The sequence below is a fragment of the Peromyscus californicus genome, unplaced genomic scaffold (assembly GCF_007827085.1).
Source record: "Peromyscus californicus insignis strain IS unplaced genomic scaffold, ASM782708v3 Scaffold_24__1_contigs__length_46423439, whole genome shotgun sequence".
In the NCBI taxonomy this organism is placed as follows: Eukaryota; Metazoa; Chordata; class Mammalia; order Rodentia; family Cricetidae; genus Peromyscus; species Peromyscus californicus.
This window is the reverse complement of record NW_026294535.1, coordinates 27,173,612-27,199,161: the sequence shown is the minus strand read 5'-3', so window position 1 is coordinate 27,199,161 and position 25,550 is coordinate 27,173,612. Positions and strand designations below refer to the sequence as shown.

The 25,550-nt window shown below is 39.2% G+C and overlaps 1 protein-coding gene across 7 annotated transcripts in view; it reads left to right on the top strand.

Moving 5' to 3' along the window:
* The window catches only part of Nav3 (neuron navigator 3), a 775,186-nt gene that overhangs the window by 615,141 nt on the left and 134,495 nt on the right, over window positions 1–25,550 (top strand). For all 7 annotated transcript variants that reach the window (XM_052753308.1, XM_052753309.1, XM_052753306.1 and 4 more), the window contains 3 exons: window positions 12,592–12,700; window positions 13,337–13,720; window positions 19,192–19,311. In XM_052753308.1, coding sequence (XP_052609268.1) covers window positions 12,592–12,700; window positions 13,337–13,720; window positions 19,192–19,311 — 613 coding nt within the window. The remainder of the gene's footprint in view (window positions 1–12,591; window positions 12,701–13,336; window positions 13,721–19,191; window positions 19,312–25,550) is intronic.

Sequence of the window (25,550 nt, the reverse complement as noted above, 5' to 3'; positions counted from 1 at the left end):
TTCTAGTTATGTCTTTTCATCCTAATTTCTTATCATTGACACAATTCAGCTTTCTTCTCCAGACTGGTTTATACATTCTCCCTTGGTAAGTAACAGTAACTCGTGGTTTTAAACATGATCCATATAGTGATTGCTCACAAATGTTTCTCTCTAGTCTTCTCCCTTGCAACCTGACTCAAGTGTCCAGTTCCTTACATATCTCCACTTAAATATCTCAGAGATACTTCCAATTTGCTATATTTGAAACAAACCCTAAAACTGCCTTCCGACTCCCTTTGTTTGGATCTTCTCCATTTTGGTTAATGGTAGTGCATGCCTCTAGTTGCTCAGACCTGAAACTTATACTCCTTTGTGACTCCATATATCCTCTAACACCTAAGGTCTAGTCCGTTATACTATGTGACTGACCCTATGTGAATTGCTTGCTCTCTGAACTCAGGAAAGTGGGAGTAAGCTTTTGATATATTTCTCAGTATTTGTTATTTTCCTGTTTTTGTCTCAGCTCAGAAATTCAGAAGCTCAATAATACTGATGACACTGTATACCCCTTTCCATAGGACTAAAGTGCTGTTCTGGTAATATAACTCAGTAAGAGAATACTAGCCTATCAAGTGGTAATCCATAAATTGAATTTCTAACACTACAAACAAAACAAAGAATTAATGTGAGTAGTTTAAAAAAAGTAAAATAATTATATTTTCAAGATATATCTTGATTAGAGCCCCTTTCTTTTCATGTCTATTTTTTGTCTATTTTATTAACTGCTGTATCCCAGTAGTTGGTTCATAATTCCCACCCAATTACTGTCTGTGAAATAAATAAAATGCACATATTATGTAAATGGGACCCTTGATGAGGAAGAGCTCATCTTAGGGTTTCTATTGCTGTGAAGAGACACCATGACCATGGCAACTCTTACAAAGAAAACGTTTAATTGAGGTGGCAGCTTACAGTTCAGAGGTTCAGTCCATTATCATCATGTCACGGAGCATGGCGGAGTGCAAGCAGACCTGGTGCTGGCTACACTTGATCAGAAGGTAACAGGAAGAGAACTGACTGTCACACTGAGTGAAACTTGAGAAAGAGACCTCAAAGCCCGCCCCCACGGTAACACACTTCCTTTAGCAAGACCACACCTACTCCAGCATAGCCACACCACCTAATAGTGCCACTCCCTTTGGGGGGCATTTTCTTTCACACCACCACAGAGCCCTAACAATATTTAGATGTATACAGCATGCTGGGAAGAGGAGGGATACAATGGCCTTTGGAAGACATTCCAGTCAATAGAGCTCATGGTGATGTAGAGTGGTTAGCACTTAATGAAAGCATTAACTGTTTTGCGGTTTGCAAGTTGATACTTCCCCCCATGAGGCTCAGATGTTTGAATACATGTTCCCTGCTGATAGTTCTACTCAGGGAGGTTGTGTGACCTTGAGGAGGTGGAGCCTTGACAGAGGATATGGGTCACTAGGGGCAGGCCTTTCAGTTGCATAGTCAAGTCTACTTCCTATTCTCTATGCTTGACTGTCAAAGTCTGTATGACTAGTTTGCTCCAGCTCTTGCCATTTCAATTGCTCCTGTTGGAATGCCTTCCTCCAACGGAGGACCAAACTGCACTTTTCCATCCTTAAGTTGTTTTCTTGTTTCATATTTCGTCTCAGCAATGAGGATGGTAACGAGTATAGACTTGGATGGAAAAAGAAAATAGTTTTGATTCTATTATCACTTATTTTTTTAATATGACATATAAGACTACCTCTTCCTTCCTCTGTAAAAGTTGATATGTTCCCCACGGGAGAGGAATTCCTTTTCTGCTAATTAAAACATTGTCAAATCCATCTTTGTTCCATTAACCACATGATGTATGGTCTGTGAGAATTATAAGACGTCTAAGGAGCAAACTTAGTTCATACTGCAATGTAAATTGGTCAGAGGAATTTGCAAAGAAAGAGGCTTAGCTGTTTAAATTTTCCTTGATGTAATAGCTTACTAGTAGTGATTAAAACGTCTTTTCCAAGAAAAAGTTGTAAAAATAAATAAATTAATTAATTAAATTTAGGTGTGAAGATAAGCATTAGAAATGAGAGGCCTTACTTTGTCATTGAAGAATCTCTGTAACTTTAATATTCTGCAAAATTGTGAGAACAGCACTGAAATTTCCTTTTCTTTATCATATTCTTTTGGAGAAAGCTTCATGGCCTTTACCTGATCTGATAATGGGGGTTCTAAAAATTATTATTATACACTGTACAGTCCACAGCAATGAATAAGTCAGCTTATTGTTCAAAGCACTTCCTCTAAGATTCATGTTATGATCTTGGTATTACATTTCTGGGTGAATTTATCTTGTACATTCATGGCTTTCACTTTGTTTGTATTTTTACCTTCTTTGACAGGGAGAATTTATTCTCTGAGGCCATTTCTTTTAAGTGCCAAGAGATCAAATATAGTTGAGATTAAATGTTCATCCCATTGTAGGATGGTTTTAGATTGTGCTTTCTACTTAAGATCACATTTGCCTTTTTTTCCCCTTTATGCATAAGACTCTTTGCTCCCACATGAATCTACTCTGTGTACATTTGTTCAATGCAGTTTTTAACCTTTAACTGGAATAAATATTTGATTGTAAAAAAAAAGATAAAACGCTATCCTGTTTTCTAAGAAGTAATATTGAAATAAGTTGATGATTTTAGAACCAAGCATATAGGTTTCACCAAAGTGTAAGGTAATGATTACGTACACTTTACATTAGAGAATAAGGAATAGCTGACATGTAAGGCCTTTGCAAATGGTCACCAGAACTTGCTATTTCTTGAATGTTTGTAGAGTCTAACAATGTCAAGCTCAGGTGATTCACATCAGCTTACGTCTTCTAGTCAAATAGCCAAATAGGGAAGGAATGCTAACTAAAGACCTAAGAGCATTCCCCCGCCCCCGCCAGGAGGTTACAGTGGATGTGTTTTATTTTACATATCGACAAAATTAGAATGAGTCGCATTTCTGCAGGGGATTGTTTTCCTTCTCTTTGCCTGGGAGCTTTTCCTCCACCTTGTATAACACGCATTTCTCTGTGTGATTCCAGAGAAATAAAAATAGCCTTGTGTTATACACACTCAACAAAGCAGGGATGGATGCCTGTAGTGATGTAAGTGGGCTCCTTACAGCTGTCAGGGTAAATTTACATCTAGTAGTTCCAGGGGCAAATCTACTGAAATTATAAGCTTGTTATAAAAATCTTTAAATAAATACAAAAAAAAAATGACCACCCCCTTCTCAGTGTTTCCTTTGTTGGGATATCTTTCCGAAATATTTATGGTATTTGTCTACAGTTTCTTCCTTCCTTGGTTTCATTGAATTTAATCCACTTGTACTGTCTTCACCCTGTGAGGAGAGTGCTGCTGTATTTCTGGCCCAGGGAAATTAGCATGGAACATGCCATTTCATTTGATAAATTAAATTGAAGTAGAAAAATGACACGGGCCGTTCTTGAACAGAAGTGCTGGGATCCATTGTTTAGATTGTTCATCTCTGTTCTCTGTCCTAAGATCAATATATGCCAGGCTGTGGTCTTGCCGTCGGTCTGAGACTAAAATATACCTAAGCAAGAGCTGTTAACCAATACGGGATGGAGATTAATGACAGGAAAGTGCATTTTTATTTTGAAAGACACTCTGAACCACGCTTCCTAACCTTGACACTGCTGACATTAGAGAGTGCATAATTCCTTTTCGTGGGCTTTGGACCTGTCATTGTAAGATGTTTAACAGCACCATTGGCCCTTAGATGTTACCCTCTCCCATTGGAACCACATATGTCTCTTAGGGAACAAAAGTCATCCTCAATTAGAAACCCCTAATCTCAGCCTTGTAGCTCACAGAAGTGGGCTCCCAGAGCCAGAAGTACTTGGGAAAATATTAGAAAAGCAATGTCACGACCTTCTCAGACCTACTAAATGAACAGTTGTGGGGCTGGTGCCTTGGAAATGGTGCTTTAATAAGTCCTTCTAATGGTTCTTAGCAGAAACTGGAAAATCACTGTTTAAGGTGATTGGCATATAAATACCCTTTTGAACGGGAAGGGTCTAATTACTGCTTTCATGTATACATGCAAAAGTTCAGTTTTTTGACCTATAAAGTGTTAGGGTTCCCTTTCTTGTGTATCAGTGAGGCCTCAGGATACATTACCATATGTCAAACAATGTGTGTGTGTAACATGGGTCATAGAAACAGAATGTTTCCATCTTAGGAATTACATTGTGTTCTCATAGTCTGGAAGCAGACTTGGTTACAATATCTTGAAAAGAAGAAACAACTTAAAAAAAAAAGAAATTGTTTTTGAAGCATAATGATCCACTTCAGTAATTATTTATGTGCATTAATTTTATTTAAATGTGTATTATAAAAACACAATGTTTAAAGTGTGAAAATTGAGAATCAGCATTCACAATTGACTGCTGGTTGACATCATTTTGATCACAGTTTTTCTTTACATCTAATCTTGCACATTGGTAACTTGGATCTAAGTATGAACTGCAGTGAACAGGGCCATGAAAAGGCATTACCTTTTCAGAGAATGTTGTCATTATGTGGAACAGAATAGGCATTGCATATTATCGCTCTGTTTTATATAGCTTGGAAATAAGACATTTCTCCCCACTGAGATTTATAATTGAAAGTAGAAACTCAGTTTTGTCATCTCTGAAGACAGTGACAACTTCATGCGATTTGACTGGCACAGTTTACTATCTTGATGGATTGTTTTTCCATGCCCCCATTTTAATATGTGATATTTGGGAACAGAAAATCTTCAGAAGTTTTGGTCTTTAATACCCTTCTTAATCATCCATGCTATACATGATTTCTATTATACCACATATTTGCTTTGTGAAAATGAATTTTCCTAAATCTTGGGATTTCATCCTAATAGTGTAGTATACACACACAATATCAAATAAAAATAAAATATGTATCTTTTAAGTTTTTTATCAATGTGTGTAATATTAAGAATTAATTTACTGTGATAGGCTATGGGTTGACTTAAGAAACTGCTTGGTATACAAAAATAATGTATATTGTGTATTTTACTTCAACACCATTTTATGTCTGCACTGGACTATAAACTTTTTGGTGTGTGCTTTGAGTAACAATACTTTGGCTAAGGTTTTTTGTTGTTGTTTCTGCTATGTTTTTGAAGGAAATAAGGAAGAAATCTTACTTTTCATTATCACGTTAGGATTTTATTCAATATTTTAAGAATTTCAACTTGTCCTTTAAGAGGTAGGATGAGATCTTTCCCTTTAAAACGTTACCTGCCAGAGGGAAGAGGGATTCAGGCTCCCGTTTTTTAGGTCCTTTACACTCTTGAATTTGATTTGTGCTTTTACGGCAGGGATCCCTACATTCAGAAGGCAGATCTGCCTGCTTCAGCTGCCTGCAGCTATAGAGAATTAGTCTGTCACTCTCGGTATCAGGAAGAGCTGTGCTGTGTTAAGAGTGTGTGTGAGAGCATGTGCGTTCCCGAGTGGGAGGCTGGGTGGCTGAGAGTCCTTTAGATGGGCAGAGGATCCTCGTCCAGCAGCTCATTCAGGCTTTGGCTCTGAAACCTGTGGCATTCTCGTTTGGCCAGCTGCTGCCATGCCTCTGTTTTAATTTAGCAGGATGTTTGCTGCCATGGCAGCCAGCAGCATCCACTGCAGCAGCAAGGGAGAACCATAGATCTGAGGATGCAGGTGGAATACTAAAATACGAGAGGCTCAAGCAGGGCTGTGCTCCTTTTCTGCTGTCCCTGGGCTCCGCTGCGGAAGCCAAGCCGTACTTACTGCACTGTGTCAGCTCATTAGAGTAAAGGGTTGCAGATCTGAATCAGGGAAGGGCTGGTGAGAAGCAGGGGAGTGGGGCGGGGAACGAGAGACATCCTGCGTTGCTTCACCACCACCACCTTGCATTTCGGAACACAGAAGCATTAAGAGGGAAATGTGGACGCACCATCCTGCTGAGACATACGATTGGATGAAGACAGGAAAACGTAGTTGGCTTCCTGCGCTACTTTTCAGCTGGAGCAGAGTCTTTCGGTGAACTCTTTTTCTGCTTAAGACATATTTACGCAAAAAAAATGTTTGTAAGTACTGCCGATCGGTGAAGTGATGTGGCAAGCTCAGCTGTGGGAAAATGATTGTGTCTACCCCAGCTCGACAATCTCCTGTGAATGTCTGAGCCTGAGCTTTTGTTAAAGTGCACGTGCTAATTAAAACCAAAAAAAGGGGGGGAGACAGTTACAATTGTAGTGGCAAAAGACAATATGAGGTCCGATTGAAAGGAGGAAGGCAGGAGAATCATGCAGCAGGCAGCTGAGCTCTCTGTGTTCCGGGGTAAAGAAGTAAAGAGAAAGGGAGCTTGCCTTCAGAAACAAAAGTCTTTGACCAACCTTTCCCTCACCAGTGAGGGGGAGAGGAGACCCACTGTGCGCATCTCCAACTGGTTTGGAAACGCTGCAAGGGCCAGCCAGAGAGAATCCAACTATGCAGAGAGAGGCTCGCTCTCCAGGTTTCTCTCTCGCTCCGTGCAGTCACTGTACCACGGCAGCAGCAGCTCAGGAGCCTGGAGCCTCTTGCCTGCAGGAGGCAGCCAGTCCTGTGCTGATGACTTGGAGGACTGGTCTGCACGAAGAGGGCTGGAAGGTGAGAGTGATGAAGACAGCAGATCTGAAGATGAAACTGGGTCCTCCAAGCCAAGCAGCATAAGCCGAAGTTGGGCCGCTGAGGAGGGAGAAAGCTGCCTGCGGGAAGGGACCGCTCACCTGGATGAGGATGTGATCCTCACCATGCTAGGTGATCTGGAACAGGCACTTTACACTGACTTACTAGGTGAGTCCTGGTTGCTGGTGAGGGATTCGTGGTGCTCTTCCATTTCCTAGACTAATTCCTTTTTAAAATGTATTTGCTTAGAATTTTAATTTCTTCTTTCTCGAAATGATTTTCCTTGTAAAACTGAACTGTTGAGTACCAGTTTTGAAATTTAACTGGGAAAAGTAATAGCCTCAGTTGTGGGTATTACTACTGACTGGGAGTCTGGGATATCCTAAAGGTCAGCATGCGATCCACTGAGTCTTTCATGGAGTCTTGTTGAACTTCTTCCAAGGTGACCTTATCTTACATGTGTAATGAAGATGGAAGGGTCTCCTGGGGAAATTTTCTGTATGCTTTCATTTGCTGCTTTGGAATTACCTACATAGATGCACTTCCCCCTTTGATGTTGAAAGCACTCTGCAAGCACAGGCCTGTGCTCTCTAGCCTTGCCTTGCTTGCCTGCCTGCCTTTCTTCTCTCTCTCTCTCTCTCTCTCTCTCTCTCTCTCTCTCTCTCTCTCTCTCTCTCTCTCTCTCTCTCTCTCTCTCTTTCTTTCTTCTTCTATCTGGGAACAGCTGCTCCTGTATATGGATGTTACAACTAAACTGTGGGAATGGCTGTTAACTGTTTCATACTTCACAAACCAGGCCCCTGTAATGGCTCAACAGTCAGTGCCATCACTTTTCACTAGATGTGAAGGTTTTTGTGGTGAAATTTTAAATGTCAACCTTGCCACTTATCTTACACGCACACCTGAGGAAATGTCCACATTTAATATTTCTACATTCAGTTTCCCACTGACATATATTTATATCACATAGTCTCCTCAAAAATCTCTAAGCATTAAGCCAGAGAGCACATCATATTTTCTGTCAGTGGGGGTTTTCAGAAAGGACTTCATATGGTGTTCTGTAAGTTGAAAAGAAGTACCCCTGCCCAGTGATCTCTTTGTTTCCCCCCACACACAGATGGTGCTAAGTACAGATTTGTTTTTATTCTCTATGTGAATGTCCTGTGACAAGGTGTTTTATGGGGTTGTCTGTGATGTTTTAGGGAACAGCTTTGGAATGAGAAAGTTTAGAGAGATGGCTGAGGCAAATATGGCTCAATTTTTCATGTCAGTTTGGCTTGGAAAGAGTAATGAGTCCACCGTTTTGAGAATAGTGCTTTCTGAATCTAAATCCACCAGGTACTCATATGCCAGAGATACATTTCTACAGCATGGTATGGTTTGGATGATGAGCTGTTTCTCATAAAGAAAGCTCTGCACAGGACAAAGACGAGAGGAAGTCTCGATCCATATGTCTTTTGCTCCCTTTTCCTATCTCTTTTTGATCCTCTGGGACTGTAGAATCAAACAATATTCATCTTTGGCTTATACTATTGTAGCATTCATCTTGCTCTAGTACCTTTCATGTTAGTATTTCCAATGATGTGAGCAGAGAGTAATCCCCAGGCAGTATTTGGGGTTTGCTGTGTTAAATTATTGCAAGATGTGGTTGGATATCAATATGAAACCTTGCTTATTGTGCATAAATAACCTGGATCATTGCTGTCACAGGACAGCCTCCTGATAGAAGTGTCTCAGCCAGGCATTTGAAACAAGATCTTGCTAATCATATTCACGTACTTATTCTCCATAAGGGTTTCCCCTCCCACCCACCAGTGCCAGCATACGGAAATGCAAGTAAGAAGGGGAGGAACACATTCAAAAAGTTCTGATATGAATAATCATATTTCCATATCAAGCACTTTGAGGAAATTTCCTAGATTGTGATGCTTTACATTTGTAAAATTTCTGCTGTGTTCTTGACTAGGTTCTGCCTATGACTCAAAATGGCCTCTTATAAGTTAGCTTTGGCCAAGGTTTCATGAGTTCAACTTTTCTCTTTTGAGTATCCTGATTAATTAGAATTGGTTTGACTCTGTGCTTTAAATGTATAGGACAATGTTTTAAGTGGCACTGTATGACCACTGACCATATTTTTTAACCTACTAAATGTCAACATTATAAAGACAAGTTTGAAAATTTTATCTAAAAGTCACGAATGGGGTTATTCACAAAACTAGGCTTACATTTCAAAATGGGATAGCCTTTCAGTAACAATGTGTGCAGAGTCAATTCTATAAAGGATCTAGTTATATAAATCAGGTTTCACACATATAAAATTTGATTTCCATTAAAATATGGTAGTGTGACAATGTTAATTATAGTATGCATAATTAAAGCATGCGCAGTAAGGGCAGACCACCCAAATTAAATCCTCTATTTTGCACTAGTAATGAAGTAGAAGTACTACACTGAGCCTGCTATCCTGGAAGCTGTTGGAAAGCATTTTGTACCAATGCTGAGAATTCAAGTCGATTAGAGAATACACCATTTTTTAAAAATGTGGGGAAGTCCCTACCACTGTGATCAGCAAAGATGAGAAGACTCCCTTGGGAATAATAGTTGGGTTTGAGATTATGTAAATGGGAAGAAGTGAAACACTTTTGTGTTTAAGTAAATTCTGCATCTGTATTGTTCTTATAACTTCTTTATTTGTTAAACAGTTAGATGTATGCGTCCTTTTATTTGGCCTTTCCACCCCCCTACAAAGCCTTGGTACATCATTTGAGTACCACTTTGAAGGGCATTCCAGACTGTGTAATCATTCCTTAGGGAATTATGAGTACACTTAGTTTTTTTATTGCCTTCATGGGTCACTGAAACTATTTACTGCAATACATTTTGCATTGGTTAATATTCTTTCCAGAATGAATGAAGCAGCAAAGATGGGTTGGTCTGTACGTGTTGGAGGACAGACATCCATCTGTCTGATTGCCATGAGTGGCATAGTGTTACCTGTCAGTCTCGTTAGGATAAAATCAAAGGAGGGAGAGAGGGGGATACTCCAGTTCTGACATTTGAGAGAAACTACATACACAAGCCCAAAATTCAACTAGAAGGATCCATGGATCAAACACTCCTATTGGACTAGCAAAAGGAAAGAGATAGGAAAAATATTCAGTGAAACAAAATGCTTACAGTTACTGTTTTTAAAATGATTATTAAAAAGATATGGGAAATGATTCATATATCAATTCTAATATGGTGCTATTTGATAAGTGGTAAAGATGCTGCCTGACTGCTGGTGGGTCAGGGACGGGCAGCCTGGTTCATGTCAGTGCTTTGCAACTGCTCTTCCCTAGTGGTCTCTACATTTCCCTCCTCCTATCGTCTCTAGTGTATCCTCATCTTTAAATTTCCTCACCATTTTAACCCCACTCTGCTACTTCTGCCTTCCCTTTGGCTATAATTATCTTCTTTCACCACCCTTTAAATTTTTTTTTCTGCAAGCCTTTTTCTTTTTTATTCCCCAAAGTTGTAGCACATGACTTAGAAGTGGAAAGAGAACATCTCAGTAGCCATTTCTCAACCACACTGTATCATATTAATGAGAATCATGCATGCAATTTCTAGAGATGATATGGCTCCATCTTGGGGCTTATGCACAGTCCTAGTTTCTGAGAATGTTAATTTATGGGATTAAGATTGCATAGATCCAGCCGGGCGGTGGTGGCGCATGCCTTTAATCCCAGCACTCGGGAGGCAGAGGCAGGAGGATCTCTGTGAGTTCGAGGCCAGCCTGCTCTACAAAGTGAGTTCCAGGAAAAGCGCAAAACTACAGAGAAACCCTGTCTCGAAAAACCAAAAAAAAAAAAAAAAAAAAAAGATTGCATAGATCCAAGTCATATGGGAACATTCATGCCACATATCCGAGTCCCATCTTATATTTTTCTAGTTCTTAAAATGTTTCTTTTAATGAAGCAATCTAATACAACCTCAGTTTGTAATAATGATGCTGTTATTAAGTGTAATTTAAACTGTACAAATCATTTATAAATGAATGGGGACACATTTGCTGACCAGCAGCAGCAGAATAGTGGCTGTGTGGCTGACGTCCAGTCTGAGGGTAGCGAACAAAGCTGTAATGTTTGCTTGAGACAGATGATAAAGGAAGCAGCAGTAGCCTGCTGCTGTTTGAGTGGTGCCTCTGAATAGTATAAGTTTGTTCATTTGCTTTGTTTAGAGTCACTGGATCCCCTGGGTGGAACTTTCGAGAAACAGTTGTGGTAGTTCACTCCTCAAAAATCTTTTCATCATTACACCTGCCTAATGTTGGGAGGAGAGGAGTGGAGACTTTCCAGTGTTGAAGATGCAGGTGAAGTAGGTGGACATGCCCCCATTAGAGACACAAATCAGTTCCATAGAAGGGTTCCTAAGACCACCACCACCAATTCTACAACTTTTTATTACAGAGACGGAATTGATAGGTATACTTTATTTTTGAATTTTGGTCTGAATGCTAAAGAAGGATAGTAGTAAAATGAATTGGTACTTAGAATGTTAGAGAGAGAGAGAGAGAGTGAGAGAGATACATTTTGACTTCTCTGTATGATGATTTTCATAACGTCATTTAATATATTTCCCTGCTTCTCTTCTCTTTCCGCTTTCTTTTGATTTTCTTTCTACACTCTCCCATTCCTTGCTTCTTCTAGTTCTCTCCTTCACTTTTCCCTCCTACTCCATTCATTCTAGTTCTTTCCTTCTTTTCTCTCTCCTCTCTCTCTCTCTCTCTCTTTCTCTCTCTCTCTCTCTCTTTCTTGAAAACTCATATAAGATATTCTGATCACTGTTTTCCCTCTCCCAACTCCTCCCAGATCCCCCCGGACCTCTCCACCCATCCAACTCCTCTCCTTAGACATCATGGAAATGCGAATCAAAACTTGCTTGTAAGATTTCATTCTTACACCAATCAGAATGGCTAAGGTCAATAGAACAAATGACAGCTCCTGCTGGCAAGGATGTGGGGGAAAGGGAGCACTCACCCATTGCTGGTGGGAGTGCAAACTTGTCCTGCCACTGTGGTGCTCCCGCTGTGCTTCCCCCACCAATTCTTTGCGATTCCTTTGTCAAGGCTCACCAGCTTCAAATGGACTTGATTGGAAAATACGAACTAACCATAAATATTGTTTAAGGACACTTCTGCTCCCAAAAGATGGGTGTTCATGTGGAATGCCTGTGGTTACAACACTGTCAGACTGTCTTGTTTCATGCCTATTAGAAAGATGTGTTTAGGTTTAGATACCTCCCTCTGTGCTTGAACTGTGATGGTACCATGTGGACGTTTTAGTTTCCTGTGCAAAATATAGAGGTAATTAAAAATAAACCTATCCAGTGTTGTGAATCTTGGGTCCATGAGTCTAACAAGACAATCAGAAAAGTTTCTGTGAGAAAAGGCATCTTAGCATTCTCCACTGTCTCATGTATATCGCTAGGTAAGGAAATGCATCTCAGCTACTCTGGATGTGCTTGAAAATAGGTAATGGTTGAAGTCAGAAAAATCTAAATAATTTTAAATTTTAAAATTTTATCCAATTTTAAATTTAAGATTTTAAACTTTACTCCAGTGGCTGGAAGTACTGTACACTGTGTTTCTAATTGTCTCTAATGTTGTTGTGACTATGATCATAGACTCATGAGTACTATTGTAGTTGCAAAACTTCAGAATGTTTATTTGTGATATTAAATGTGTTGCTATTGTAAAAATGAATTACAATGTCCAGATGATAGGAATTATCTGGACTTTCCTAAGTATCTTTTTGTTTTGAAGCAGAGGGGTTTATATTGCTCCTCTGTGTAAACCGTTGTCCTTGAGCAGACCATACCGTGACCAATGAATTCCTTATGTTCATTTCCAGGTGAGGACCCTGAAGCCAGAAGAATGCGCACAGTCAAGAACATAGCAGATCTGAGGCAGAACTTGGAAGAGACGATGTCCAGTCTTCGTGGGACCCAGATAAGCCACAGGTACTCCAAGTTCTATCTGTCTTTGGAGGGATAAAGAAGCATTATAATGCAGCCTTTGACTCCTCCTACGATGATAGAGAAGAAATTTGGTATTGTTTACTATTTCCTCAATTTGTACATGGTGATCAGTAATCAATAACTCTTAGGCTGAGAACTGTCAGGTCCTTTATTCCCTCCACGTTGTCTCTTATAGAAATTCCTTGTTAGACTGAGTTAGCTGGTCAACCACAATTATTTTTTGTGAGATGTTTTTCATGCCTTCCAAACCATTGGGAGAAGGCTAACAGGGATTCATGCAAGCATGCCCACAGCTAACTTCTTACACTTGCCTAAGAATCTTAAGATGGGTGAAATTCCGCTTTTCGCTTTTCAAGAGTAAAACAATACTTGGTTAATCTAAAATGTACCAGTGGCCTTTCTTTTGAAAGCAATCGCTTCAAATAAATGTGACTTCTGACATTTTGACATCTCCAGAGATGATTGAAATTATGAAATGAATCTGTACACTATTCACATTCATAAAAGTGATGAACGGCTCTCCAGAGACACTCAAATCTAGCCTTTCCTGTCGTCTTACATCTTGGTCTCTGGCCTTAGTGAACCAGAGTCTAGTTATCTCTCCATTTTGTTTGACAGCACCCTGGAGACAACATTTGATACTACTGTGACAACTGAAGTGAATGGAAGGACCATCCCCAACCTCACAAGCCGACCCACTCCCATGACCTGGAGACTGGGGCAGGCATGTCCTCGTCTTCAGGCCGGAGATGCCCCCTCCATGGGCGCTGGATACCCTCGAAGTGGTACCAGCCGATTCATCCACACAGACCCCTCCAGGTTCATGTATACAACACCTCTCCGCCGAGCCGCTGTCTCTCGTCTGGGAAACATGTCACAAATAGATATGAGTGAGAAAGCCAGCAGCGACCTGGATGTGTCTTCTGACGTGGATGTTGGTGGATACATGAGTGATGGTGATATCCTGGGGAAGAGTCTGAGGGCTGATGATATCAACAGTGGGTAAGTGGCCCTGAGCATGGCAGCATCATTGGTCCAGGAGGGCTGTGGGAGGATGTGTTAGCTATGAAGAGGACAGAGATGCCACCTACGTCATTAGAAAACATTGGTACTCTGACATGATTTGTGATATGTAGGACCCCCTTCTGCTACTGCATAGAAGGTAAAATGCTAGAGGTTTCTAAAGATTCTTTTGATAAGCCATTAAGTTTCTCTGCTGTTCGTCTAGAGCAGTGGTTCTCAACCTGTGAGTCAAGACCCCTTTGGGGGTCAACCTACTCTTTCATAGGGGTTGCCTGAGGTCATTGGAAAACATATATACATTAAAATTCATAACAGTAGCAAAGTTACAGTTATGAAGTAGCAGCAAAAATAATTTTATGATTGGAGGTCACCACAGCATGAGAAACTGTATTAATGGGTCATAGAGTTAGGAAGGTTGAGAACCGGTGGTCTAGAGAAATACATGTGGCCACTATTTTTCATAGTAGTCTTACATGTTCCTAAGTAACAGATTTTATAGTTATTTAGGGTGTGGGAAGGAGACAGGAGTTTTTATGAACTGCTTGAGTTTCTGGTTTTGGTCTGGCCGCCTCTCAACTGCCTAGAGGAATAAATATTTTGTGGCACTGTTCAATCAAGAGCATCCAATTTAATTTCAGGGAGAATCATTTTGGAGCGGAAGGGTTTTTTTAAAGTTTTTGTTTTCATTTACATTTTGTTTATTTCTGTTTTGTGTGTATGTGTGTGGGCTTCTGTATACAATGGGGAACATGTGGTGTCCGGAGGATAACTTGCAGTGGTCGGTTATCTCCTTCCATCATGTGGGTACCGGGGATGTAACTGCGACCATCAGGTTGGCAGTAGATAGTAGATCCTTTCAGCTGTCTCTATAGCCCCAGATTTGAGAGTTTCGACTGATTGGCTTATTCTTTACTGATATTTTCAGAATTTAAAATTTGGTGGTCTTTTTTTTTCTTTTTTCCTGTTGTATTCCAAAAATAATCATTTGTGATTCTAAAGTTCTTAAGGTGTTTTAGCAAGTTGAAAAACTTGGTTTAGTCAGAGGATGAGCTTTGGAAGCAATGGGACTATTATTAAAACTAATCCTGGGCTACTGAGTTGGCTCGGCAGGTAAAAACACTTTCCACCAAGTTGTGGTGGAGTTCAGTGCCTGGTATCTTGGTAGAAGACAGAATTGACTCCTGCAAGTTGTCCTCTGATCTCCACACAGATGGTATGAAATGTGCATATACACGTACACATAGAGGCAGTTAGAATTAATAAGTATAATAAAAGAAACACTACTCTTGTCATTGCAATCACAATTTTGAACACTCATTTTTTCAGTGAGTTAATAATATACATATTTTTTACACAAATTTGTATATGTACATATATGTACATACAACTATGATTTCTGCATATGGTAGATATTACAAGCACTCCAACCCACAGGAACATCCTACATTTTCCAGGCTTCTTATGTTAGTCAACATTTATTTGTATTTAGGCAAGACTCAAAATTGCAGTAGCACGCCGGGCGGTGGTGGCGCACGCCTTTAATCCCAGCACTCAGGAGGCAGAGCCAGGCGGATCTCTGTGAGTTCGAGGCCAGCCTGGTCTACAAAGTGAGTTCCAGGAAAGGCGCAAAACTACAGAGAAACCCTGTCTCGAAAAACCAAAAAAAAAAAAAAAAAAATTGCAGTAGCATCACAATGAAGCTCATTTCCCATGTAAACCAGTCCTGGCTTGTTCTTTCATTACATTTTACTAATTTATCTTGTGTGTGTGTGCATGTGTGCGTGTCTGTCGGTAAACACACGCCATGGCGCACATGTAGAGGTCAGAGGAAGACTCACGGGAATCAGGTTCATTCCTACCACCAAAGTGAGTCCTGGTAATCCAACTCAGGTAGTCAGGCTTCAGCAGCAGATGCCGTCACTGAGTCATAGTGCTGTCTCGGCCCCTCATGTTTTTGATCGTCACAGGAGGAACATAAACGGCAGTCATTTAGAGAATAAGAATTTCCATAATTCTGTTCTTATCTAATCAGGTTTCCAGCATCTCCCTTACTATTACCATTAAGGTAACAAATAGCAAAGGAGATGAAGTAAATGCTGTTGGAGAATATTTTGTCTTAGACCTGAAAGTGTTGCTGCTCACATCTGCTTACACTCCTGTCCACAGTACCTTTAGGGCCATAGCTACCCACAGGAGGCAAGACAACAAGGCTCCAGGGTGTGCCTTGGAGAAAAAGGAAACTGCTCTGGTGACAGCTGGCTGTCACCCCTCCTGAGTTGCCTACTGAGGGAAAAGCAGTGTTTTTAGATTGTCTTTCCTACTTGACTTGTTTCCATTTTCGCTTGGAGCTTAATTCAGACTTCTGGTCTCTTTCATTTCTTCTCCACCAGTCTTTCTGAGGTAGTCTACTCTATGTGCCTCAGTGATCTACATGCATTATGAATGAAAGTTGTATCCAAAGTTCACTGGGAGATAGTCAGCATTTTTGCCCCTGTCTGTGTTAGGGGAGTTTGAGTTGGAGACCTCTTTCCTTTTGTGATGTAGCGACTGAGACTGGCTTTTAAAGCAGGGCATGATTCTGTTCTCAAGGTGAACGTACCGCTTTCCAGAGTATGTCACAAGCCGCTGTTGATATCTCAATGTAGAATTGACATGTGGGGCTATGACATCAGAGATAGCCCAGGAAAGTTCTAATTCGATAATACTTCCTTTAAGTCATGTGAAAACTATTGCTACGCCTTGTTTAAGAATCACAAACTTGCTTGCTCTTCACAAATTTTCAAGTGTGTTTTGCTGATTAAAGGAACAAAAGGCTTAATTGGCAGCTATTGTTTAAATGTTTAAAGAAATGTTCGGTTTGGCTCTTTTGTGACCCCTCTAGGAATGTCATGAGGTCATTGCAAAAGAGAATGAAGTTGCATTTTTCCTGTACTCAGGATAGGAATGATAAAATCACTTAGTTGGTGTTCTCAGAATTTCAAATCTCTTGAAGCATGCAGAAGCTTTACTTATCTCAGACTTCTCCTTTGGAAATTACCTCGCATGCTTGGGAATGTGGAGCTGTCAGGAGTTAGGGATTAGTCAGAGGAAGAACCCTTCCTTTTAATGAGGTGGAAAGGTACATTTATGGAGCAACAAAAGAAAAATTGAGAGAAAAGTTATATAGTTTAATTGAATGGAAATTGAACTTGTCTTTAGATATCACAGTGATCAATAGTCCTATGTGGGTAACTGAATGTTAAAATTCCATTTAAGTCATTTGACCCAATCATGAAAAAAAAAAAAATGAAGAATTCTGAGAGGCAAAATTGAAACTATGAAGTGAAATATACTTTAGTGCTGCTATGCTTCCCCCTCACTTCTCCTAACAACTTGGGGTGATTGGAGTGCACACAGCAACTGAAAGGCCCTAGAACCTTAGTGTGTCTTTCATGTGAACCCACAAGTTCCCAACATTGACTCTTTCTCTAATCTCATATTCAAGTTACTAGCCCTGTCATGTTAACATGGAAAATTTCATAGAATAAACAACTGCCAACTAGTCACTATTTACACAGTGCTATTCCATGATAGACAATGCTCCTCACCACCTACACCATACACACGCGCACGCGCACACACACACACACACACACACACACAAATGTATATATGCTTACACACATACACATATACATACACATATATAGCATACATATATTTATACATATACACATACATGTGCATATACATATACACATGCATATATCCCACATGTTATTTTTATCATCGTGATCTCAGTGTCACCAGAAGTAAGCTTATTATTGTTGCTGTCATTTCCATTTTGCCATAGATAAGTGAACGCTTTCAGAGCCCACACAACTAGTACCTTGCATCACTATAGATAGAAAACCAAGTTCAACAGTGTGCCAATAAAGGTGAAAATAGTGGAAACCAACCCAGAAGTTTTAAAAGCAACTAAAAGCTAGGGGTAGGAGGTCATTCCTGTAATCCTAGCACTCAGGAAGCTGAGGCAGGAGGATTGCCATGAGATAGAGGTTCTAGGTCAGGTGGGGGATGCAGAATGAGACCATGTCTGAAAACACAAACAAACAAATGAGCTACACATATTTCACCTGCACAATAGTGCCACAAACAATTTCTTTTTGAAAATCTGTTATTTTAATTAGGGGGCAAAGTAACTAGTTTTCTTATAACATTTGTGTACATGTTTAGTTTGGGTTGATTACTGCCCACTCCCCCTGCACCGTTTCTCCGCCTCCCTGCCTACCCCACTGCGTTGTACAGTTCCACTGAAGTCCTATTTTTATATCTCATGTATTTTATTATTCTCCCCACACCACTATTTTTTTATTGTCACTTCTCCTGGTTACTTTCTGTGCTACTGGAGTCCTCTTAAGACAATTCTTACCCATCCCTGTAATTGAAGACTTTCTCTAGTTATCACTCCAGCAGTGTCAACATTTGAGGTTTAATATTTATTTACTTAAATGTGTGTTTGGTGTGTGTGTATGTGTGTGTGTGTGTCTGTGTATGTGCATGTTTGTATGTGTGTGTTTATGTTGTGTATCTATCTGTGTGTGCGTGTGTGTGTGTTTGTGTGGTGTGTGTGTTTGTATGTGTCTGTGTATATGTGTTTGTGTGGTGTGTGTGTCTCTGTGTGTGCATATGTGTGTCTGTGTGGTGTGTGTCTGTGCGGGTCTGTGAGTGTGTCTATGTGGTGTGTGTCTGTGTATGTGTGTGTGTGTCTGTGTGGTGTATGTCTGTGAGTGTGTCTATGTGGTGTGTGTCTGTGTGTGTGTGTGTCTGTGTATGCATGTGGATGTCTGTGTGTGTCTGTGCGTTTGTGTGGTGTGTGTGTCTGGGTGTGCATGTGTGTGGCTGTTTGTGTGGTGTGTGTCTGTTTTTGTCTGTAGGTGTTTGTGGGATGTGTATGTCTCTGTGTGTGTCTGTGTTTGTGTGGTGTGTGTGTGTATGCATGTATGTGGGTGTGTATGTGTGTGGTTTGTGTGTTTGAGTGTATGTGTCTGTGTGTGTGTGTGTCTTTCTGTGTGTGTGCGTGTGTGTGTTCGCGTGCACGCGCCTTTTAATTTTAGTACAGTTTCATTAATTCTATAATCTTCAAGTAGTAAAAATATCACCTAACCATTGAAATTATCTTTCTCTTATTTGGTACAAGATATATGATTCCCAAACTTGTTAAAAAAATATGGATAACAAAAGAAATAATAGCCTTTATAAAAGTCTACTGACTTGTAATAGTAAAGAATATTGATTTTTTAAAAAAAAAGTTTCACTTCTTTCTGCTGAGAGTATTTATACATAAAAAGGCTTAATAGAGTTTGTTTTGAGTAGTTACTGAAAATTCCCAAAATGGTAGGTTTATTACATCATGTGGATAAGGTCATTTACTTTTCTGTTGATAATGCCATGTTGGCTATTCTTTTCAGGTACATGACAGATGGTGGGCTCAGCCTGTATACCAGAAGTCTGAACCGAGTACCAGACGCAGCAACTTCCAGGGATGTCACTCAGAGAGGAGTTCACGATGTGACAGTGGATGCAGACAGGTAACTCTATCAGCATGTAAGATGCTGATGTGCATTCCATAAATAAGATCACAAGAGATTTGCTGCATAAACTGTAACTTCTACTTGGTAATATTTTAAAAAACCAAGACAGTTTTATTTGCTAGAATATAGTAGCTTGGTAATATTGAAAAAAATATATTGTTGATAGAAAACACTTAAAATTTCAGTTGCTATAAGAGAAAACTTAAAAGCATATACTTATTTTCCTAATTTGAAAAAAGAACAAACATTGTTAATGTTTTTCCATCAATTGAGATGCACTTAGATTTACCTGGAGGCTAATCACACAAGTATAAAAATGCATTTCAAACCATCGGTTACAATAAGTACAATAAGCTTGATGCTTCTCTTGAGAGTACTTTGAAGACATACAGCTCTTGCTTTAGGCTAACATCTTTTTCTCCATTATCTCTAGTTCCTTAAGGAGGATGTGTGTGTTTGTGTGTGTGTGTGTGTGTGTGTGTGTGTATTTCAGACATAGACATTTTTTTTACTGGAACTGTTCTGTTGACTTTTATCAGAATCATCATTATTTCAGATAAGTGTTTTTGTCAACTAATGTAAAATATATTTCTGATCTTGATTTATTTAGCTTTTCACTCCAAATTTTTTTAATTGAGCAAGAAGGCATTGCACATTTCTATAAGCAATATCAGTACATAGAAGAGTTCTTTAGTTGATCATTGATGATAAAAACAACATCTTAAAACTTAAGATAGCCACATTCTGAAATAAAAGTATGTACAATTTAGTGTATTTTTTACAGCTATAAACAAAAGGGAAGTAGTGACTTCTGAGATTAGTTTTTTAGTTCCTTCTGATTCATTCTCCATCAGCACCTTAAATCATGTTAAACAGAAGCAGCAATCTCAGGTCTCACCTTCCTCTATCCATTATCCCAGTCTGTACAGTATCTGTATGTATGTGTGTGCACACATCTTTGTGTGTGCATGCGAAGTATGTATCTATGTGTGAAAACATTTCTCCCCTCTCCAATCTGAATTCATTTTCAGATATATCTGGTCAGTGAATATTACACTAACTTCATCCCTAACCCCTGGACTTTGTTTCCATCCTTTGAACAACCTAAACTAATTTCTAACTCAGAGCTATGGCTTGCTGTTTTTGTGCCTGATGTGTTCTTTGCTAAACTATTTGCCTTTTTGTCTGCAGTCTCAGCTCAAGGTCATGTTCCGGGAGAACATTCTTCTTCCTAAACACTTTCTATCTCTCTTACAATAGGTAGCCATCAGTGCAAATGAAGTCATGATCATCATACTCTGAGGCTTAACAAAAGCTGTTTTAGTGAATATACATAGGTAATCTATTCATTTAGCATATATATTTTTTTAGGCTAGCAGAAGGGACCTCTTTGGAAGGTAAGCAAATAAAATGAGGCAAGAGCCCAGGTACCTTAAGGATATTGTGAAGAGGGAATGGAGTATGGGGGAGGAGACAGAGATTAGGGGAAAAGACATTCAATATATGGGCTGCGTGTTAGACCTAATTGCCTATGTATTACTACTTGGCAGTGGAAAATATTAAAGATAATGTCATTGTGATAGAAAAAAACCCCACTTTTCTTCACTTTTAAGGCTGACAGTAGATTCCAACTGATGAATTTCAGATCAACAGATAGATCTAAACAGGTATCTAATAAATTTGGGCTTACACAAACATTGACTCCCACCTCATGTTGTAGAGACTATAGTAGCACTTGAGAATAGGTTAGATATGCAAATTTCTAGACCCCACCCAAGACTTAGAAAGCTAGAGACTCTGGAGCTAGACCCAGCGATCTGAGGTTCAACTAACTCTCTGGATACTCTAACGTACAGGACACTAAGAGCTAGTATATGAAATTGCCCATCAAAGTATTAGCATTTAAATATACAAAATGGGTTCCAAGGCAGAGACATCATCAAATATTAGTATAAACCAATGTCAATATCTTTAAGTTAGAACAAATCATGACTTGTCGTACTTGGAAGGAATTGTTTATGAAACTCAACTTTTGGTAATTCTATGAAAAAAATTCAACTGTGTTGTTTAAGGGGTCCAAATGACACATTATTCACTTGTTTAAATTACATAGAAATAATATTATAGCGTTAATGTTTTCTGGAAGGGATAGGGGTTCAAATTCTAAAGCTGTTTTAAAACTCTGTGTCAACAATATGAATCAAGGTGTGTATCATTTAAAAAATGTTCTAAAATAGTGTAGTTATGTATAGCTTTCTGTTAAACTTCCTGTTGTTTTAGACAGTTGTCTCAGTTGTAATGCTTGTTAAAAGTATGATAAGAAATTACAGAGAGAAGATAGATTTTTTTTTCACGTAAAATCAACCAAGAAGAAACTACTATGATTGAGATCACATAAAAACTCATTCTCTTTGAGTTGCCTTAACTTTGTCATTCCAGCACCTTAAATCTTACATAGTAAGAAACAGGCAGAAAACAATGGGGAGAATTTAGTACACACACACACACACACACACACACACACACACACACACACACACACACACACACCAGATCATATAGCGTTTATGAAGCCAGTGATGCCCTCTTAGCACCGCCCTCTTCGGCTCCCTTTTATAGCATATCTCCCTCCAACATGCTACTCATCTTCCTGTTGTGCAGTCATATCTGCAGTTAGGCTTTTACATGTTTCTTTTGCTCAGAAAATGTGAGATTCCTGAGTGTAGACCTCTGTTTTTGTATCCCCAGTGCCTGCCACCCTAAAGGAATTCAGTAAATACTTCTCAGATAAATCGCACAAATGACCAGATGAGCTTCTAAGATACCGAAATGTAGCTTAAAAAAAAGAGATGTGGCTTTAAAAAAGAAAGAATTAAATGCTGCAAAAATTGTGATGCTATTTAAAGAGTATTTGGATACTGTAGAAAATATTAAAAAAAAAAACACTAAACATCCTTCTGTTAAAGTTATACTGTTTTTTTCCAACTCAGTGGTACTTTTTATGTTTCTTCTGTTTCATAAAAAAAAAAAAGCTCTGTATGAGTAAAATACACTGATATAACCGCAGATGTATCTGGCTGGAATAGCCAAATATTCTATTTATTTTATTTAATATTTATTTATTTTATGTGTATGATGTTTTGTCTGCTGTATATCTATACAACGCTGGGCCCACAGAGGCCAGAAAAGGGCATCAGATGCCCCGGAACTGGAATTACAGATGATTGTGAGCCCCATATGGGGACTTGAACTTATGTCCTCTGGAAGAGAATCTAGTGCTCTTAACCACTGAGTCATCTCTCCAGCTCCCAAATTATTCATGATTAATCCTGTAGATTTGTTTTTTTAATAACTTATGGTTAAAAATACAGGTAGGCAGTAAGGAGTAGCTAAATACTTCTTGCTACTAAATTGAAAATGAATGCCCATGGGCTTTCAGCAACTAGCAGTGATGTGTTTAAAGTATAATATTGCTTCAAGCTATGACAATTCCTTTACTTTCTGTATGAACCCACCCTAACTCTCTGTCCTTTGTCATCTGAAATTAGAGAGTATGAGTAATCACTGAAGCAGGTTGGAAACATCCAAGAACTCTACTGATAAATTGGACAGCTGATGCATAAAGAAAGACTTGCAAAAACAGTGTAACTTCAACAGGTCCTTTAAAAAAGCCTGAGATGTTCTGGCAGCCTAGGGAGAGGTTAGAAGGAATTGTGAGAAGAAGAACAAAGAAGTTTAGAAGAGTTTGGTAAATGGGGATGGAGGACACCAGGTAAATAAGGCCCTCTGAATCAACTGAGCAAGGCCCCTGTCAGCTCACAAAGACTGAAGTAGCAAGCATAGGGCTTGCAGGGGTCTTCACCAGGTCTTCTGTGTATATATTATATTAGCGGTTCTTAGCCTGTGGGGTCGAGACCACTTTGGAAGGTTGCATGACCCTTTCACAGGGGCCACATAAGAGTACCAGAAAACACAGATATTTATGTTATGATTTATAACAGTAGCAAAATTACAGTTAGGTAGGAATGACAAGAAATAAAGGAGGTAGAGTGTCAGGCCTGGTCATTTGGGTAGTAAATGATTATATGATTTTTCTCATTTTGATTCATTTTTAAATGTCAAAACAAAAGCACACACTATCATTGTATTTTAAAATGAATTCTCTTGAACCAATGTAAGAGATACAGCTGGTGACGGTGTCACTGTGCAGAATGCGATGTCATCAGTTGGGAGAAGCTACTCACTAGGTAGAACTGTGGAAAACTATTATCTCAGTCTCCTAGTTAATATTAATGCAAGCAGCACAAATCTAACTAAGGTCACTGTCCCAACCTGAGCACATCTCAGAAGAGCTGGCCTTCAGCGTGCCTAAGGCTGATTTTGGTAGTAATTAAAATGTGTTAAATTACTATGTGCATCATCACTCTGCACATTAAAATCGCATTTGAATTTCTGTGTAGAATGAGAAACCAAACCCCTTAACATGCATCCATGACATCTACAGAATAAATAAAGAGGATAAAACCAATGAGGACATTAATTCATCTCGGATATAAAGAGTGAGGAACAACCAGAGTTACTGAAACACTGGAAATGGAGATAAGAGTGAACAGACAACGGCACCAGATACTATGGAAAATGACTCTAGCGCTTGTTTCTTACCAGTAACCTTCTCTAACGTCGTTTCCATGAAGCGATAAGGGGAAATGCTAGGTTATGGGAACAGGAGACTACAGTGGGAGGCTAAGAAGGTAGAAACAGTGATGGGAAGGTTGAAGCGCATGCACACAGATGAGGGCAAGGACAAAGGCCAGATCAAAGTGCCGATGATGGTTGAGTTGCTCTGCTCTGTCTGAGAGACTAATTTTGCTACCTTTTCCTCATTGGAAAACATCTTAATAGAGGAAAGATTTATTTTGGTTTATGGGCTCAGAGTGTCCCTTCTGTCTTGGCAGGAAAGGCATAGCAGAGCAGTTTATTACGCCCAGAAAGAAAACAGCAGCAACAGAGGAGAGGACCAGGACTGAAAGACATGCCTCCCATCCCCTAGTTGTATTCTTTAAGAAGCCCCATTGTCTCCTTTTCACCAGTGCCTAGTAATGGCATCCTATAAATCCACAAAAGAATTAATTAATGCATAAGGTCAGAGCTCTGAGGATCTAAGTTCCTGTGGAAAAGCCCCCAGAGGCATATCCAGAAGTGTGCTTCATAGTGCCTTGCTCCTTAATCCAGTCAGATTGACAATAATAATTAACCATCATAGATAGATATGCAAGAACCTGAGCTTGCATAATGAATTCCTGGATGAACTAGGGCAGCAGTTCACAACCTATGGGTTTCGGCCCCTTTGGTATCCTGCATATCAGATGTAATGTAAATTATGATTATAATGTAAATTATAATGTAAATACATTGTGATTCATAACAGTAGCAAAATTACAGTTATGAAGTAGCAACATAATAATTTTATGGCTGTGGATCATTACAACATGAGGAACTGTATTAAAGGGTCACAGCATTATAAGGTTGAGATGCACTGAACTAGTTATTCAGAGAGCTAACTGTCCCTTTCAATGTGAAGTTCTAAGTAGCTAACTAACTAACCAAATAAATAAATAAATAAATAAATAAATAAATAAATAAATAAATAAATAAATCTCTGTCTGTGACAAGAAGCAGAACCTCACCAGACACCATATCTGCTGGCTCAAAGAGTTGTGGTTTCCCAGCTTCTACAATTGAGAAACAAATCGATGCTGTTTCTAAGCCACTAAGTCTATGGTATTTTGTTGTAGAAGTCTGTACAGATAAGCAGGGTGTAACTGTCTGTAACCTAGGTTAACCGTGGACTCCCTTACCCTGTCTTTTCAAAAGAACTAACTCCCTCTGAAATACAAAAGGTGCTGTTAACATTAGTATAGAAGGTTAGGGAAATACCTGGAAGTTTTAAATCTGTCCCTCTATAGAAACTCAACTGCTACTGAACTTGAGGCTAGAGTACTGAGCAATCAGTTGGAATTTATATTTCTGGCTGAACGTTAATGAAAATATGAAAGATAAAAACCTTTCTAGAGAGATACTGAAAGCTTAGTTAAAGTGATATCAACTTCATTGAGGTCAAAGTTATGTAACAAAAATTACCCATTTTCAATGTACACTTTAGCAACTTCTAGTAAATACACACAAACACTGCCCATAGCCTATTATAGAACATTCCTTTACCTCAGAAAGGTCCC